Source organism: Eleutherodactylus coqui, chromosome 5, assembly GCF_035609145.1.
Source record: "Eleutherodactylus coqui strain aEleCoq1 chromosome 5, aEleCoq1.hap1, whole genome shotgun sequence".
Classification (NCBI taxonomy): domain Eukaryota; kingdom Metazoa; phylum Chordata; class Amphibia; order Anura; family Eleutherodactylidae; genus Eleutherodactylus; species Eleutherodactylus coqui.
The window spans coordinates 133,849,327-133,869,952 of NC_089841.1; the positions used below are offsets into that span (position 1 = coordinate 133,849,327).

Consider the following 20,626-nt stretch of genomic DNA (forward strand, 5'->3'; position numbering starts at 1 on the left):
GGGGAAAAAAAATCACATCCGCATGCTTTTAGCTGCTTTGTGGGCACTAAGGCCCAATGTCTCCCTATGGCTGGCTTGACTTGCGGATCTCCCACGTGGGTGCCGCAAATCATTTCCACCCGTGGACTTTGGGCCTTAGTATGTTTTTATTCTACTTATTTTCCATTGGTAAATGACAGCCCCTCTGCGAATTTCAGTTTGGTACATGAGGTATTAAACCAGCTTTGCAGCAAAAAAGATAAAACGGCCCTTAACTCCAAGATTAATTACATGAAGGGATTATCTGCATCTAAGCAGAAAAAACAACAAAGTATAAACTACAATTATAATAGCAGTTTTATTTGTTTCTGTAACTAGAAAGCATTTTTGTGTAGACAATACTTGTATATGTACTGTATGTACATTAACACCTAAGCTGTCACAACTCTAAAGGTACAACCTGTTCCCTATGACCTCTCTCCAGTTGCATTTGGCCCATAACACATTGTTCACAGCTATTATGTCTTCTGGGAGGAAGAGGTATGAAATGACGGCAGCTCTGAAATGCTTGAGAACTGCTGCCGGCAGCTGTTGGTCTGGATGCCAGGCTGGTGAGATATCTATTGTTAGATCGGCTCCCAGAGGTTGTGGCCTTTTTCAATTTTGCATGCAGGACCCACATTGTGATGCTGAGCCTATGATCTCCTTTTGATGCATTAGAATTTATGCCATGCATAAGTATGACTCTAGAAATGTTAATCCCAAAGACAGACGGAGAAAGAAGTCGCTCAGTTGCTACCGGACAATTGCTTTAATAATGATTCCCAGGATTGTTTCAATTCTCTTCTCAGGTTTTTCATATTACAGATATTGTTTTCAATCTATTGTTACATATTTAAAGATAAACCGGTAGCAAATCTGTCTCTTCCTGTAATGCAACATTCAATTCTATTGCCAATTTCATACCAGGTTTGCGCCTGCTAAGCTGAAAATATTAGGCTATTTTAGGCAATGAATGTCATTTAGTTCGGTTTCTGAAAAAACATTTTTTGCAAAAATTTACGCAAAACTATGACAAACTAACATAGTTTGGCAATAGAGATGAGCGAACTTACTCGTTTAGGGCGAGCACCCACTGGCGTTTGCGTTCTCCGCGGGAAAAAAACGCAGCGTTTTCGCCGCGTTTCTCGCGGTTTTTCCGCGCGTTTTTCGCTGCGTTTTTCGCGGCGATTTCGCAGCGTTTTGCGTTAATTTCCATTGACATTCATGGGTGCATTAGGAGAAAAATAGGGACACATATGCAACTGACAGTTCCTATGTTAAAAACGCAAACGCAACGCAAAAAAAACGCCAGTGGACAGGAACACATGTTATCTCTATGCCTGTGCAGGAAAAACGCAAAACGCAAAACGCAGGTAAAAAAACGCCAGTGGGTGCTCGCCCTTAGGGCGTTTTTGCACTCAAGCACCGCTTTTTCCGAATAACTGACTACTTGGACGAAAAGATTCGGGGGGCGGCGTGGTGGAGTGGGGGGTAGCAGTGGGGCGCTCTCTCTCCCCCCCACTCCCCTCTGTGCAACCCCCCACTCACCCCCGGCGCCCCCCGAATCTTTGGCAACAATGATAACTAAAAAAGAGATTTTCAGTCTTTATGTAAATGAGTGTATTGGTTGTGCTATTAAATTAATCCCTTTTTTATAAGGAGGAAGTAAAAATACCAAAAAAGGAGGAACATCCATAACTGTTTTGCTGTAGAATAGTACACAAAGTGCCACAAGCCCAGGAAGAAGCTTCACTTATACAAAGTGCTCATAACATCCATGATGGGTTTTGAGGCCAGTGCCTCTTCCTCAGATAAACTGGTCACTTAGTTTTGCCCATTGATGAAAACAACTTTCTGCCTCTCCATTAATGACCACAACTAAGCATCTCCCATGGCTATAAACTGTGTACACTCCAGCACATCTGAGGAGCAACTCCAGCTTCAAAGCACATCATACTTGCTGGTGACTTTAATAAATGAGAAGTCAGTTTCATTCTTTGACGCTCAGAAGGAAGACGGCATTGAAGACGGATGCAAAATTGAAGTCTTTATTCCAGCAATGTTTTGACCAAAACGTGTTTCTCAAGCTTGACAAAGACCCTTTGGTCGAAATGTTACTATCATGTTCTTGGAGGAATAAAAACATTTACATTTTGCACCATGAATGCCGTCACATCTTCCTTCTGTGATTCTAGATTGGATCCATGGATTCTGGTTCCAGGTGACTATGCATTTGTTGCCTCACTATTAAAGTACTCTGAATTGTGCAGCTGGCACCGTACTTGTCTCTACCTGTATTATTCATTTACTCTGTGATTGTCTATGTAGAAAGGCTGCACAGAATCATAGTTTTTTGTTTTTTTTTAAATCAATTCTCCCACTTTTTGTAAGAAGGGTCCTCCACAAACTCATCACATTGTTACCTACTGCTGGTTCCCAAAGATATGCTGTCATCTAGAATGAAACCTGGCAACAAGTTTTCAATTTTCTTGCAGCACATCTGCGGGGGAGATGAGGCATTTTACAGTTCTAATGTAAAACAATGGGCTGTCCGTGTAACGTACAGAGAGACGCTATATTATATCCACTCCAGCTAACTGATGAAAGTTATATATATGGGACTTTTATCTATTAACTCAGAGTGCCCTAGTAGGGTATATACAAATCTGTTTTTTTTTTTAACCTGGACAACCCCATTAAAGATTGTATAAGAAAGGTTCCTTATGTACATTGTGTTTCAGTGTTTCACCATTTTCACAGATCTCTGCTGTCACTGGATGAAAACATATTTGGCTATATTAACAGGAAATTAAATTGCATAGATATTAGGTTTTCTGAGAATGCCAAACTTTGAGGGACAACTATAGTTGATGGATTAGTTATCTGTATTACACATAGCTGTTTGTCCATTTTTTGACCTTTTCATTGAAGGAAATCTTATCATGAAGTTTTCCTTTAAATCAAAAGCTTATATTTAGTAGACGGGTACTGTCTGGCACCTACGCTTATATTTGCATGGCAAATTATTAAGGTTCACTCTGTTTTTGGATTGCAAATGATCATGATTTTCCACCGGCTGACTACACTGTTTCTATTCTTTACCTTCAAAATAAGTGGTGTTGTCAAACACAATGCGAAGATGCATAAAACTTCTTGTTGTGTATAAGTCTATCTGCATGTGCTTCCGAAAACATTTAAAATGAGCCCATCCATGTTTGCTATAAAATGGGATGCAGAATACAAACTGTTAGAAACATCTTACACCTACATCCCTACCACACTATTGAAATCGCCAACCCACCAATCCAAGCCCTAATCATTTCCTGACCAAATTACTGTAACTCGCTACTAACTGCATTCCACTAAACAAATTGGGGCACATGTATCATCTAACTTGCATCCGACTTGTGTCAGAAAAAAAGTCACAATTTTGGGGCAACTTTTTCACGGTTTACACCAGTCTCAATACTTTTTTAAAAGTGAGCAGGTCTTAGCGTTAGGGGGTGTGGCCTCTTGTGGTCCGTTACTATTATCTATACCACAAACGGGCATAAATTATAGCTCAAACCTATGCAAACACGCAGATGTAGCTTTCATATTTGGCACAGTGATGTGCTGAACAGATGTAACAAATGTATTTACAGGCTTGTGCCTTTTTATACAGTTGACACATTTCACGCCAGCACAAACTTTACTTGCCCCACTGTCTCTACTCTATTACACTGGATACTAACTGCTCTGCTTTGTGTCAGTCATTACAATGGTTACCTATTTCCTGTAGAATTAAAGAGGTTTTCTGGATGTACACTAATGGTGACCTATCCTCAGGATAAAGTCATCAAAAGTTGCTCAGTGGCAATCCACCACTCAGTATCCCTGCCAATTGGCTGATTGACGTGACCTTGATGCTCAGGTGAGCACCGTTATCACTTCAGTCCATACCAAGAACATTGTACACTGTACATTATAAAACAGTTGTTCCGGGTATTGCAGCTTAGTTCCATGAACTCGATTGGGACTAAGCTGCTCTCAGGTCATGTGACAAATGACAATCACAGGCCTGAGAAGGGGCTTCATCAATCATCTGATCACTATAACTCCCACGTGGCAGACTCTGGTGATCACCTATTGATGAGGATAGTTTTTTTAATAGTGTAGCTCCCAGAAACTCCTTTAAATTCCAAACTCCCTACTAGTCTACAAACTCTCCACATTGCTGCCCAGTCATACATCTCTGCTCTTATCTGTATTTACCAGTGCATTCATGCTCTCCACTAATCCAATGCCCTACATTAGCATTTTATTCTATTCATATTATTTCTTATTTTAAGAGAAATTCTAAAAAAGTAATACATTCCAATTTCTGGATCCTTACAGTCAAACAAGATGATACGTCCATCCCCACCGCATGGCTGTTTATGATCTCCAAAACAAACACTATTGCAGTCTGTACTTGGCGTCTCTCCGTGTTTTCTGTAATCTGCATTATTACCACAGAAGCAAGCAAACCCAGATTCCAATCCAGCGTACTGAGAAAGAGGAGAGAAATAGCAATACATTATCAATAAATTCATTTTACATCATTGCATATTATTTGCATCTGATAATACTGTTGCATATCATTATGATATGTCATGATATGTCATGACATTAGGATTGGGAGGGGTTTGACCAAGGTCCCTTTGGTTTTTCTCCAGCATAGAGGTATAACTTGCCACAGGCTGGGCAGGGACTAGAGCGTAGCTCCATTCAAGCTGATGTTCCTTGCACAGTCTGTGGCTAGCAATATGAAAATACCACGAAGGAGCCACAGAGTTTAACTAGTACTGTGGCTTTTTTCTCCAAAAGGGTATGGAGGTCTTGGACCATGACCAGACTCCTATGGCCACGGGTGGTTGGAATTATGGAAACTGCTCTCTAGCTGTTCATGGAAATGGGATTTATGGAATCAGCGTGCGTGGAAGTTACAGAACCACTGGCCACTGGTGACCATGATTGGCTGAGATTAGAATACACATTACAAAAAGTTTATATTTACTATTTAGGTTTATTTTATATATAAGGAAAAGTTCTTGAATTAAAATGTTAGTCATCAACCCAAGACTTGTTGGAATGGCAATGCGCAAAAAATTCACTTTATGTTGAAAAGATTGTCTTTCTTACATAAGTGACACCTTTAACATAGGAACTGGAATAATTGCTACACCCTAAAACTTTACAACTCATAAATCATCGATAGAACGTCTAGTTCTGGTAAAATGTTCCCTACGGCCCAGTGTTATGAAATACGGCATCTTTCAGCACTGTGAATATAAATGTCATGTTAAGGAGGCTGAAATCGACATAGTGTAATGATTTACTCTTGTACGATATAAAAATGTCTGTCATCTTTACACGCGTCTTAATTTTAGCTTCAGGTAAAAGCAACTTGTGCGTGACAGTGCAACCCTTCCCGATACATTAAAAATAAAATTACTGAATTCTCCACCTGCAACAACCCCACATTCCAACATGTATGATTATATCACACATTATAGCATATCTGTATATGCTAGTGAATGCAATTTGTGAGATAGAGCCCTACAGTTTAGCCTGATTAGATTACTGTAAGATGATACTGCATGGTTAGCATGTGCAGTTATGTCATGTATGTCATTCTCATGTATACCACTAGGGGCAGAGCTGCCAACATCTGTAAACCCCTAAAATCCACTGTCCATAAAAAAAAAAAATTGATGTGCCTGTGATTTTTTTGTACCTGGAGGAGCTTGTGCAGGTTAATATCATTATTTAGCATTTTTATATTATTTTATAGCTCACAGTGAATGCTACTAATATTTTCAGGTGCTTTCTCGGCTATATCACTTATCCTCTTTATGATTTATTATGGTTTTCCAATGTGTTCAGAAAAAATATTACCTATCTATGATTTTTGGATAATGGTCAGATCAGGTTGGTAAGTCACATCAGGGTATTTTGAGTCCCAAACAATAGGGAAGCAGTTGCAGATGATACCTCTGTACTTCCTATAGCTACATCATAGTACAAATGGATCAAAGTGTTATTTGCAGTCATTTTTGCTATTGCTGGATTAACGGTTTTGGAAGTGAGGGGAATGAGATGGGAGTTTAGCAAACATTATACCGTACTTGTTGCATCTTCTGAGTGGTAAATATATGATTGTACATAGGTACTCATATACAAGAGCTCAGAAAAATCATGTGTGTCTGCCACTGCTACACAGATGGTTGAATGACAAACCATGGCAATTTGCATATAGTTTATAACCTGGTTACTGCCAATTTATGTGAATATTTGCATGATCTTTCCATGTGCATACCTTAACATATGTGCTTGCCTGTGGTATGTCAAGGAACCCCTAGTTCATATTCCACTTTATTAAGGCCTTAAAGAGGTTGTCCCACTGCAGAAAGCAGACAGTTCCATACATTGTGCAGTAGCCCAGGTTGGGCTCAGTCTCATTTACTTCAATAGAACTTGGCCTGCAGTCCCAACCCGAGCCACTATGCAATGTATGGAGCTGTCTGCTTTCTGCAGTAAAACAGCCAGAAGTGGGGCAAACCCTTCAAGCATTTTAATGTGTAGCATGTAAGGTGAATTTCTGCCTTTAATACCTGGCTCTATATGTGTAGCATCAGGTAATAGGAATATTTTCTAACAGGTATCAAAAATACAAGACCAAGGGCAGTTCTAAGCAAGCATATTATGGACACATCTTTACACCTATATGGTGAATAATTGTCTGTAGATCCCTATGATGCTGGCAATTAGGGTCAGTATATCTGAAGATGTGCTGGGACATTTGTCTGCAATGCTGGTACAAAAATGTGCAGTAATACAATCATCTGAAACTGCTCTTAAACAAATATTATGAAAATGTGAGCACAGATACTAATAGCTCAACCTTGTATCTTTGTCTTCGGCACAGTGTGATGCAGGTCTGAATTGTCTGCTTATTGGATGTCTCAGTGATACCAATCAGAGGCGGTGGGTTTCCATGGTCTTTGAAGCATCCCAGATTCCCAGGCACTAGAAGGAAGTTTTAAAAAGTTCAGTTTCAGTGGAAAGTATTTAACAAGTAACAGATACCTGTCATCAGACAATCTTTATTATCTATCATTTGTGATATACCGTAATACAGAGAAATTAGTGAGTGAAACTACTGTACTGGCTGCCCCAATTCCCTGTTTGGGAAGGTAAAACCCTGCACTTGCTCCATACTAATTATTGTCACACGGCTCTCTTGATAAATCAGAACAAGCCAAGAGGTCTTAAATATCCTTAAAGCTATGCAGACTTGGCACTTTTAATAACCTGGCCTTTAGGGGGGTACCCATGCACCCACTATCTCATCCTGCTAGTTTTACTGTTTAATACTGCACCCACTAGTTTCATTATGTTACATATGTAATTCCTGTTAGAGTTAATGCACCCGCAGACAATATTTTTGATAACCACCATCATTGGTAAAATCACATTGAAGTTTTAAAAAATGCCACATTTTTGAAAAAAAACAAACAACCAGAGCATTCATTGACCTTATATATCATTATATTCTGGTGATGATGACCGGAGAAAAAAACCTTTCTGATTACTAATGTCCTTCGCTCATCACATTCTGTCTAGACTTCTTGCTCAACTGCTATGCCTAGAGGCAAATACAGTGGAAAACGTTTTGGATGCCTTTGCTTCATTTCCAGACTTACCATAATGCTAATGATAGATACTGATCCAGACTTTATATATCTATAGCCATTAGTTGCTAACTTTAACATATACAATATTTTAGGCCTCCTGATACAATTTGGGACTGGGATGGTAATTTCAGACAACATATCCTTGCTTTGCTAACCTTATCACCTGACATTCGCAATTGATATTTTCAAGTAGTGTGTTCTCGGGCCACTAGGAGCACAAAGGGACCAATTAATTGAATGGAACATCACTATTAGCCCAAAGGTTACACAGTGCAATATTCTATATTGGAGCTAACAAAAATGTCTAGAATAACCCAGACAGCAGTAAAGTTAGGGAGGGGGCAGAAACAAGTCATAGTATAAAAAAAGTTGAAAGAAATTTGTGAAATTGAGAACCAGGCATCTTTATAAAAATACAAGCTTATTGAGACATCTTAAACATATATAGGAACATCATTAGGAAATCCAGCGCAATTCAGACCGATAGGCCATGAGTAAGGATCATAGCCTATCGGTCTTTGCTAGATCCTAGGAACGCATGCCATGAGTAAGGACCATGTCCTATTGGTCTGAAACACATTTCTTTTTCCTAACCATGTCCCTATATATGTTTGAGATGTATAAACTTGTACTTTTATGAAGACACCTGGTGCTGGATTTCACTAATTGCTACTACCGAGGCTGAAGTGGATGAGTAGATGGCCTGCTTTATACACCCTCTCCAATTTGCTAGTTACCTATGACTAATTTAATTAAAAATATCACAATTAACACTCCAAAATTGAATCCAATACATTCAAATGATATAAGACATCCCTTCCTTTCATGCTGCATTTGACAAATTCAGCTTTTGCAGTTGAAATAGAGTCTGTGGACAGTGGGCCCACCGTTCAAGCAACAGTATGTATTGCTCTTCCTCAAGGGTAATGTGAAAATAAACAGAGTTTTTGCCCTCCTTGACAACCTCAGAGGATAAGGGTGTGGATAAGCAGTCACACTTTTGAGGCCCAGTTCACCGTTTTGATCAGTTTTATTCTGGACATTTTTTGCCAAAAGAGTGAAGCCTAAAGGATGCATCAATATAACTAAAACTTCCAGAGTCTTCTCTTCTTGGAGCCATTCCTAGTGAGAACTTGACACTAATGAGTTATTTTTTTAGGGTCTTAAATGTTGATGGCCTACGCTTAGGATCCATGTGAATCTGCAGAATTAATTGTTTGCAGTTCTCCAGCCTGAGTGCTTTGTCCCGTCCATTGTATTAACAGGATCAGTGGCTACTTGAATGGAATTTAATTATCTTACACATTTATATAATGTATACTTATTCTGCAGTGCTCTACATCACTTGGAAGCCCCCATTGGGGCTCACAGTCTAAGGTCACCCATTAGTATGTTTTTGGAGTGAGAGAGATAAAGTATATACACAAACACAGAGAGAACAAGCAAACTCTATGCAGATGTTGTCCTTGGAGGGATTTGAACTCAGGATTCCAGCCCTGCATGGCAACAGTGCTAATCACTGAGCCACCATACTGCAGGATTGAGCTATAATACCGGACACAGTCACTTTATGGACAGATTACGGTAGGCCTGTGTAAAATATGAACAGATGGCAGCACTCACTGGAGCGCCTCTGCCCATACCATGTGACTATAAATTAATTCACAGTTCTTTTCTAAAGACTGTGTAATATTCAGCATGTTTCCAGTTTCTTCCGTTGGCATATGTACATGCTAAACATCATGATGTTGTCATACAGTTATAGAAACCAATTGGATTGCGTTCTTGGGCAGATAATTGTGCGTGACAGTGGTATGGTTCCCTTATTGGAAATGCATGGTCTGCATTGCGGTGTCCTAAATACACAACAATACAAACCACTCTGAACTGCTGACCAGCTGCATTTCCAATCTGCGCCTGTGCATTTAAGTTTCCCTTGCTTACATTAGTAGTTTGATGGATCCTTCTCTGCTCTCCTTCCCTATCCATGGCTATTAGCTGCCCACAGCACAAACATATTGACATGGAAGAGTTACACTTTTGTTATCATATTGATGGAGTAGATTTGATTAATTTATTTGATTTTGGCATCTCTTATTCTAGGAAACTCATTCTTAGTATTTGTGTGTGTGGTATGCTTTGTGTCACTTTAGCTCATAAGATACTATCTTCAGCCTGGACTCAGACTATTGCATTCTTCTATAGGGCTGGTCCCCACCTTTTCTGCTAGCGGCTATTAGATAATTCTGCTACATACCAGAGATTACTACATAAACATGTTGATGTACTGTGAGTGACGCAGATGCCTTTACAATGTATTCATGAGATCATTTTGCTGCTCTTGGTTTATTAAGGGACTATTGACAAATATCAATAGTACACAAGTCTGCAAGATGAACACTGAAGAACTGCCCTTACTGGCTCTACATATATAACTTGATAGAATTTTTACACAGATACATAACTTTAAACTACATAGGAGGCCCAAAAGGATTATCATGTGAACAAAAGGAGTCATGTAACAAAAGTGTATTTCTGTGTGATGGTTGAGCTGAGATTATGCTGAACCTGTCAGCACTAATGATCACCGAACCAAATCCTCCTGGAGCATGATATGAAAACTTTCACCAATCTGCTGTGATTCTCACATAGCTTTAGGAATCCTGAAGCTCTTCTCAGATATTGGTTACAGCAGAGACCTCTGATTCTAATCAGAGAAAGAGGCAAAGCTGATCTATTGTAGTAAATAAAGTTTGGCAAGATCTATTGACATAAAGCAGTATACTTGCATAATTCTGTATTGGTCTTTTGACAGTTACATAGATGACGTTTAAAAAAAAAAAAAAAAGGCGTCAAGTGAAGTAGGGTCTATGGCATCGGCGACTCTACTAAGATAGGGAACACCACAGGAGGGGCTTGCGAAAAGGATGTGAAAAAAACTGGTATGGAGGCGCAACCCTCTAAGTTACTAGAAGATGAAGATGAAGATCAAGGTCCAATGTGTGATGGTGCTTTAGCACTTCTTTCTCCCCTGTCCTCCTGCACACAGGACCTCCGACATATCCAATACACCTTTGGAATCGTGTCACCCCCAGGCATCCTGTTGTCCTATCCAGCCGAACTGACGAAGGGGCTCTTCCCCGAAACGCGTATTCTATTGCTGGTTTTTAATTTGTGAAAAAATAAAAAAGAAGTGCTTTCACCATCACACATTGGACCTTGATCTTCATCTTCTAGTAACTTAGAGGGTTGCACCTCCATACCAGTTTTTTTCACATCCTTTTCACTACACTCACGCCCACACTGGTGGAGCGTCATCTGGTTGGCAGCACCTCCACCATTCAAAATACTCCATCATTCGAAACACTTTGTACTCCATAAATATTCCACCACCCTCACTGGGTCTTGCTTCACCCTCCTTTTTCATTTCTTTTACTCACAGGAGGGGCTTGACCATCATCTTTAACCAGTGCAGAGAGAGTGGTGAGTTTCAGCATATCTGCTATAAGTTGGGTTATAGTCTTTCCCTCTGAAACTGTAATGGCGTCAACATCTTTTGGTATGGCAGCCAAGTCCTGATATCAGTGGATTGCATCACCTTTTCTGGCCTCATAGCTCTTGTAAAACCACCGGTTACATGTGTGGCTTGAAATAAGGCAGGATACTTGAATGGTTTAATGCAAACACCACATAGTCTTTGCAATTGAACAAACTTTACTGAAACCATTGCACAGTCTGTATCAGCAGTATGTGTTAAGTTCACGCAAACTGGATAATGCCACCAGTTATTATATTTTTCTTGGGTCATTGCTCAACTTCACCACTGGAATCTCTTCATTACTTAGTTCTCTCCTGGGCATTTTGTCCCTGCTCTAAGATTCCTCTCAATCTCTGATGCATGGGAGCTTTTTCTCTCTGCGTCTCTCCATGTCTCATCTTAAACACTTCCTACAAAATGGTGCAAGACACTTCCTTTCTTGTACACTCTCCTTTTACAGTTTGGTCATCATTCACTTATTGCCGCTTTACCTTTTACCAGCATTTAAAGACATATTCCCCCAAATAAAACACATTACCATGTTCCACGAGTTCATCTGTTCTTATATAGGAACCCTAGGTGATCCAGAGGAAGGCACAGGAATGACAGACATATAATGCACTGAGTTTTTAAAAAGGCTTCCAATCTCCTATTGGCAATCAGATGGAGCCTGGGATCAACAATGTATACTGTTGATGCCAGTAACTTTCTACACTATATTGTATTTCTCAAGAAAAATATCTAACATTTTCTACAACATAATAGCCATACAAACCACATTGTTTAATAGTATGTATTTTCAACCGGATAGACCATGCAAGGCGTCCCAACTACCCAAAATTGTGCTAAATTACTTTGACTTCTTTTAAGATTTGAAAGGAATAAATTGGATGGGGCAGAAGAGAATGGAAGAATGTGTTACATATTAAAAGGATGAATGTTGGTTGGAAATGAAAACGATCTAATATTTGTGTCAATGGAATAATGTCATGGTGGTATTCACTACTCTCCAAAAATTCAGATCAAGCCTGTGCTGATTGGCCAGGAAAGTGTCAGCAGCGGTGACTGTCCTTGAGATGATATTCCTTGTAGCTGCTTACAATCTTCTCAGTATTTATGAATGCCAAGCTCAACTCATCTGCTGGCAGGGGGATAAAACCACTTAGTGGAAGTCTTTCTTGCGTAGAGGTCCTGCAGGGATAAAGCTATATGCATATACACTCGTTCTCGTCTCTGTTCAGCGTAGTTACTAGATTATATCACCGTTCCGCATTTACAACTAACAGAAAATGACAGGTTACAGCAATGATTGGCTTTGCCTCCTTATCATAAAATGTAATTATGGGTTTATATAAACAAATGCAGAATATCACACTTGAATTACACCATGGAATTAAACCAAATCTGTTCTCTACTATATTATTCACCTAGACAGACCTCTAAAAGCTGGTTACAAAGGTGCTTTCAGGACACTATAAATGTCATCCCCCTTTACTTATTAATCAACTATTTACCTAGTGTTGTGCAACATATTATAGATGCATGCCATCCTCGTCTAAATAAACTGCCAAGATGGAACAATGTCGTGTTGATGTCATAGATAAGTTTGCTGATATAAAAATGTTATTGCACATTAGGCAAACCTCAAATGAAAACATGTCTGCTCTCCACATTGACAAACACAATTATTCTAGTGTAATTGCAGAGTGCATATTCCATTGAAGACACTGGTTGGACTTGTTACTTGTTTGTTCAAGCATATACTCTCACTGAACAGATCAGCTTCTATTTAAAATGTGTAATTGTAGGGGATTAACATTCGGTTAAAGGGGATTTCCTTCCAAATGTTATCAAATGTCTGTCCCAAAGAAATTGTCAACTTTCATACAGTCCACAACTACTATTCTGCCAATGCAGTGATACACCTCTTGCCCCTGTGCATAAACAAGCAGATGTTCTAGTGGAATCTACATAGTAACATAGTTCGTAAGGCCGAATGAAGACAATGTCCATCTAGTTCAGCCTATTAATCCTCCTGTGTTGTTGATCCAGAGGAAGACAAAAAACCCCAAGAGCAGAAGCCAATTAGCCCTTTTGGGGAAAAAATTTCCTTCCCGACTCCCTAATGGCAATCAGACTGTTCCCTGGATCAACCCCTAATAGTTCCTACCTGCCTGTATACTCAGATTTACAATTAACCTAATATTTATAACCTATAATATCCTCCCTTTCTAGAAAGACATCAAGTCCTCTTTTAAACTCTTCTATGGATTTTGCCATCACCACTTCCTCAGGCAGAGAGTTCCACAATCTCACTGCTCTTACAGTAAAGAACCCTTTTCTATGTTGGTGATGAAACCTGCTTTCCTCTAAACGAAGCAGATGCCCTCTTGTTACCGTCGTGGTCCTGGGTGAAAACAGATCCTGGGAGAGATCTTGTATTGTCCCCTCACGTATTTATACATAGTTATACATATCAGCTAAGAACAAAAGAGGAGAACCAAAGAAGATACTGGTAACCTTTTGATTTCAAATCTATGGATACCTGCTTACACTGAGCGAGACAACGGTCATTAGTCACTTCGTTTTAGTGAGCTGAAACAAAGCGACTAGCGTGTGATTTCTCGTTCAGTAACCTGTTGGGTTCCGCTTTTACAGAGGACGACCATTGGTCAGAATTGCTCGTATGAGTGATTTTTTTTTAGGCCGATAGGTGGCATGTGTATAAGTACCTTTAGTTTCACGCTGCAATCTTCATTCCTTCAGAAACCTTGATATTCAATTTGCATCCTACTGCCACTTGTCTCAGGTGGACATGTCCCTCTTAGTGTGATATGCTGTATGTGAGCTCTGTGGGGGTCCTTTACAAATGCTTTAATACTAGAAAGCTCGTATAAAAAAAGTTGCAAAATTTTGAGCGCATCCCACTTGCACAAAAATTTGCAAGTTCTGAGCATTTTGCCCCAGCCTCACCACTTTTCTGGGTGGAGTGGGTGGAGGCTTGTTGGTAGGCCGTATGGCCACCCAAACTAACAGATTTATGTATAATTTAAGCGAGAAACTGACAAATTACGTCGGAAGCGTACACCGGTTTGGACCTGGCATACATTTCTGAGAAGGCATATGCAGGTGTCTGGATGCACTTTATACATGTATTAGGTGGTTTGTGCGCTGGGAGAAATTATACTAAGCCCGGTGTCTAGGATGCTGCTGCCTTCACTAGCTTCACTAGATCGCATATACAAGTACTGTTTCGTACTGCGTCTGTCTTCTACAGTCACTGATGGATCTGCTCTCCCTTCTGCTAACAGCCACTGATGCAGAGTAGTGTGTGATTTTACTCCCCCTCCACCTTACACATGGCAGTGGCACTGCCACTATGTTTAAGTGGCCAATGGTGTGTAGCCCCGCCTCCAGGTGCAGGGACTCCTGCAGGGGAAAATAGCCTCCCTCTACTGGCTCAGCGTTAAAGTAGGGAGGGAAGAGGAGAGAGCAGGCGCATTAGGGCACCCTGCTGCAGCACATGGAACGCACCATTTTTTGTAGCCTCCACGAGGCTCTACAGGGGGCACCAACCACAATGGTGATGCTAATGGCTATGCAACGAGCACTTCACCGCTCAGAAGATCGGCCCCCCAGATAAGGAGGTGAGTGGGGATAGTTCCCGTCCAGCTCCCAAGCGTGGGACAATGTTTTGGCGCAATTTTAAAAGGCTGTAGCTGTCACAGCTTCAGACCTTGAGACAGTCAGTCAAAGCTGCAGAGTAGAGCAGTGACGGTCCACTGCCACAGGGCAGATGCAGCAGAGCTGGATAGGCTACAAAGGACCAGCAGAACCGTGGCATCATGGCGGCAGCCATTAAAAGGGACAACCTTGTGGGCAGTTTCCTCATGCTGGGGAGCTGCTGAAGGAGAGAGTCCAAAAAGGGCTCTGCAGTCCTGAGCACTGAAGATGAGAGGCTGACCAGATTCCTGGGGTGGGGCTCCCTAAAATGCATGGGAGTAGTGGAAGTCTTTCTCTCCACAGTGACATCTTAAGTGAGCATAAGTGGGCTGTGACCCCCAGTACCGTATAATATTGAATCCTTGGCCAGGGTGGGGGTAAAATGGACTCACAGAACTGTGTGAGCATAATTGAGTAATGGCGCCATGGCAATTGGGATAATGCAAGGTCTTGCAGACGTTAATGTGGTTATGTGCATCCGTTATGTTAAAGTGTAACTTACCTGATGTGATGGAATGGAATGCATATGAGGTGCATGAAATGGCTATGATGATGTAAGAGTAATGGTGCCATTTGGATTAACGTGAAGGAATATGATTTAAGTAATGCGTAACGTGGGAGAGAAACTGCTAGTTTATGATGATCATGATGCAAGACAACCTCTGGATTCTAATGACGTCTAAGATGTGGTTGAGTCTGTAATTAGAGGTCGAGGCCTACGGCCACAATGGTGATGTATATACCCATTATGCCCCAGTAATGAGGTGTAAAATTACTCTGATAAAATAAGAGGAATGACGTGCCTTGCTGCTGCCAGGAGGAACTACAGAGGAACAGAGCAAGATGTATATGTTGGCAAGAGACGCCAAGGGATGACAGTTATGCTTCCAGTTTATACGTAACGTTAAAAAAACCAATCCCTTCTAGCACAAAAAAATGTTTATTATGCAACTGTTCAGTAAGGTTATTTTTATTAAAAAAATGCACCGCCTCTGCCTCCATCTGTCATCCGCGCACCATCCTGAACTTGTGTTGCACTACCACCCGTGACTGGTTACATCTACCACAGGTTCTTTCCTCTCTCTGTACACTGATGCATAGCCTATGTGACAACCCCCTCCCTCTGCGTGTGCTTTCTTCCCTATCTATGCGTTTATACAATTTAGCCTGTGTGATCTGCCCTCCTTGAAGACCTGGATGCTTTTCTCCCTCTCCACACTCTGATTTGACACACTCCTCTCTCTCATGTAGCTGTAAGATAGAAAGAAGGAAAAGGGAAAGCAGAGAGAGCCCACACTGTTGGAGCTATGCCAGAAGCAGTAAGGTAACCAGCTATGTGCAGGAGTTCCACTGTCTCTACAGCAGCAAAATGTTAGGAAATTAAGGAAGATTATTTAGAAAGTGGCTTAGAGTGGTGCAAATTGCAATAAATTTATCAAAGTGATGCACGGTCAATTTTGATATACATCTGTTAGACAATATGACCTGTACATTTTTTGCACGTTTTTAGGTGAATTTTACCCCAATATAGTGTCTAATCTACTGTATGACATTATTAATGACCATTTTAAAAAAAGGACATGTGACGGCATAAAGGTGCAAAAATAGCAAAAGTTGGATTTATTCCTCCATCACCAGCAGCAACGTTTCGACTTGTTGGTTTTTGTCAAGCAGACAGACAAGTCGAAACGTTGCTGCTGGTGATGGAGGAATGAATCTAACTTTTGCTTATTTTTCTACCTTCATGCTGTCACATGTCCTTTTTTAAAGTTCTATTTTGGTACTTTGGATTCTGGACCGTTTAGTGACTGTGCATGATGGATCCTGGCTTACTGTAGAAGTGGAACGGCTGACACAGCCTTTGTTTTCCAATAATTAATAATTGACACAATTTAGAGCCAATTGCACAATAGAAGTCTGTTTGTTAAAGTAGAGGAAAAATTGCCATTGTTTGCTGCTTGGCCAGGATTTAAACAAATTAATATAATGTGAAGTTGCAAAAAAAAAAAAATCACCTCTACTCCACAAAGACCCTGACATAGAAAAGTGATATAAATGTATCCAGTGTGAAAATCAATGCCGTAATGTATGTTGTGACAGATTTATCAAAAGAGGCACATGCAATCCTAAATTTGTTACAACATATGTCAACAAATTAAACAAGTTAACACCGACTAAAATGATGCCTCTTCTGAGAATTATGAGCGATTTATTTTTGCTTATTTCACCTTATGGCTGGCCTACTTAACGGAGAAAAGTATCTTGTGCCCAAAAAATGGTGCACTCAGTTGATAGAACTGATACATTATATGACTCCTCTGAGTCATGCTCCTTTTTCTAAAAATTGAAGGAGGCTTGAAAAGTGTTACAGAATAAATTTGGCGCATGTCATTTACTTTTTTGGTGCAGTTGGTCCAGTTTTTGTAATAAATGTCCACAAATGTGTCTGTCACTCATGGGTAGAGCCTGTGTGTGTTCCAAGGTTCAGAAACTCAATCATGATAAAAACAGGCTTTAACTAAAATGTAGATGATATGAAATATTGATATATTCTGGTTAGAAGACTTGCATTAAAAAAAACCTCATTCACGAAGGTTATTGAAGCAAAGTGCGACATCCTCTGAATATTTAAAACTACATGTATTTCAGCAGATTTTGATCCTCTCCCGAATCTTCATCTTGTTGGGTAGAGCTCGTTTTCAGGGTCAAAGAAAGGACTGACTTCATTCTAGTAACTTCCAGGCCAGTAAGTATTAAACAGGCGGCAACATGAGTTTTACATTAAGGGGAGGGAATTCTTCACCGACTCTTATACCCATTCAGTCCCCGGAGATATAGTTTCAGGGAAATAATTAAAGCAGCTGCTACTTGTCAAGGAATTGTTCTGTGTATTAGAGTTTTGGATTATTCAGAAGAATAGGAAAAATATCCCCATATAACCTCCAGGTTATCTCATCTCATTAGCAGTTTTCTATGTAGTGACTATGGGTATAGTGACAGTTGGACAAGTAGTGGGATCATTGTTTCAAATATGATGGAGAGAATATTGTTTAACCCTCATATAATTGTAAAGACATGTGAAAGCTTTAATATAAGTCTAAACTAAATGATAGGCTCAAAATAAGACATCTGGACATAGCCTGGGACTTACAGAACATAAGAACCCTCTGTTTAAATAGAATAATGATATAATATACCTAAGCTCTGTGGTTGGGACAAAAAGGGTTTCCCCATAGCAGTCCTGTATGTCATTTTAGTCCCTATAATGATATGATGAGTCACTCTTGACTTCTTTTTAGTATTGCATAACATAAAAAACTTGATCAGTAGCTTATACAGAAAGTTCTGTAGAAGTTGATAGTGATATAGGAGAATGGCATTAGCGCAATATGATGTTAAACAGTTGACACAAGAGTTGTTTGTGGACACCGGGGTTTCCACCTGGAACCTTATTATTAATTTAAGGCTACGCAGGAACATAGATGTGACAATTTGTCCTCATCAGACATTCCAGTCACACCAGACGAGTCCCCTCTTTATTTTGTCTGCTGTGTCTGGATTTGCATTTTGTTGTCAGAGTGCTGTCCTGCTTTTATCTCGTTTCAGGCAGTGTAGTCATATCACTGCACTTGTACTGTACTGATCTGACAGAATCCATACTGTACTATGTGCTATACCATTTGTATACAGCAGCACATATTCCCCTGGTGGCAACGTTTGGTACTATTTTTTTTTTCCTTTGGGAAATCTAAACCCCATACCCCACTGAGTATACACAGTAAACTTTATGGAGTTTTACCCTATGTTCTTTTGCTATCTGCTTTTTCACATCCCTAGTTTAACCATGACCACTTGATAGGTCTAATGGAATTATTTACATTAATAATTAGTTGTTCATTAATATGAAGCATATTTTTAGAAAGTGACAACATTAATTGGGTGGGGCTGGCATATTTTGTATATATAGTGTGAATTCTGGGAGAGATGGAGAAACTTTTTTAGCAGGACATATTAAGAAAGAATAGGACATATTTACAAATACTGGCAACTGCCAAGTGGTATGACTGTATATGAGTACACTCTAGTGTGCTTGAGAAATACAGTGGAGTTGCTGAACAGATGTTCACCTCCACCTCTCTGCATTAAAAGTGCAAGAAAATGTTTTTGTTTACTAGTTGGCAACTGTTTCCACTTTAGAATAAACACCATTCCTTGATAAATGTGCTTCCCTGTACTTGTATAATTAAATGTGTCATCTATGGGTGAATGCCCATGGACGGATTTCTACCGTGTTTCCCGTGGTGGAAATCTGTGTGTGAATTCCGCAGCTATTAGGTTCTATTGAACCTAATAGCTTTTCTGCCTGACAGTGCTCACATGTGGAATTTACATAGCGGGAAACAAATCGCAGCATGTTCTATTTGCCGCAGATTTACGCCACAGGAGGTCTCCATTAATTTAGTATTAATGGAGGCTGTGGAAATCCACGCCCACCAGCAGGCACTTATTGTTTTTAATCGCGGTACTCCTGCGGCATAAATCCATGGACGTGTCCCGTGACGCTAGTGGGCATGAGCCCTAAGAGTGTATTTACACATTCCTTTCATAGACACTTTAAAATGAACCTGTCAGAAAATTCATAATGTATTTTCTTAGTATTCAGACAGAGGCGTAGCTATAGTGGATGCTAAAGGACATATCTAATGGTCCTTCTCTGGCACCAGTATTAACCCTTTCCAATCCACTGTCTGACGTCTGAAGACATACTGATTAAAGCCTGTACAGCTCCAATGTTGGAAGACGTCCGGCAAGGTATTCTTACTGTATATTACTGGCCGCTCTGTTGTCGGAGGCCTCTCCAGCATGTCCCATACCGCAGTACTGGCTCTAGCCAGCAGATGGCGCCATTGTATAATGGCAGAAAGAGAAAGCCCCCTAGGAAAAACTTGAATTCAGAATTGGATTGCAAAGGGTTAACAGTATGTGGCACCTTAGCCCTGTTACAGAGTTTGCATTATGAACAAGAGCATTAAATCATTATGCAAAGCAAATGATATTAGATTTGTGGATGTTCCATCCTCCTGAGAGGAGGCAGTTTGTTTTTAGTATATTGCTGTGTCCTGGACAGGCAGGGAAGCATTTGCATAGGTTCAAGTGCACCTAGACAGTCAACCATAGCTTGTGTATGGTCAGAAGTGGGTTACGTATGACACTCATTGTCCCAGAGGTGTACTGTAGCAAGCAGGAGGGTAAGGGGGCAGCAAGACTGGGGCTACTTACATGGTGGGCCCCTTTCCTGTGTCTCTGTAAAGGGGTTCATGTGAAGGCATGGAAGCATTCATGCACTTTGTGAATATTTATTCGGACCCACAAACACTTCATCAGGAATGGGTGTTTGGCTTTAGAAAAAAACACCCAAGTGCGCACTCGAAAAGTCTATCAGAGGGAGAATTAGCAGGTCTGCAACCATGCTAGTCACTGCAGACACTTGGAGACATGGTACTTAGACATCTGGTAACAAACTGTTTTTGGGAACTTCCTAATTCCTCAAGCACCCCATGGCAGATTCTGCCTATTACTCCAGAAATCCGCAGGAGTGTACATCATTATTCCTGGATGCTGTGAG

The 20,626-nt window shown here is 40.3% G+C and overlaps 1 protein-coding gene across 1 annotated transcript in view; it reads right to left on the reverse strand.

Moving 5' to 3' along the window:
* KREMEN1 (kringle containing transmembrane protein 1) overlaps positions 1-20,626 on the reverse strand; it is a 158,635-nt gene that overhangs the window by 23,834 nt on the left and 114,175 nt on the right. The window contains exons 4-5 of the mRNA XM_066603192.1: positions 6,947-7,071; positions 4,397-4,550 (exon numbers count right to left, since the gene is read on the reverse strand). Of these exons, the coding sequence (XP_066459289.1) occupies positions 4,397-4,550; positions 6,947-7,071 (279 nt within the window). The remainder of the gene's footprint in view (positions 1-4,396; positions 4,551-6,946; positions 7,072-20,626) is intronic.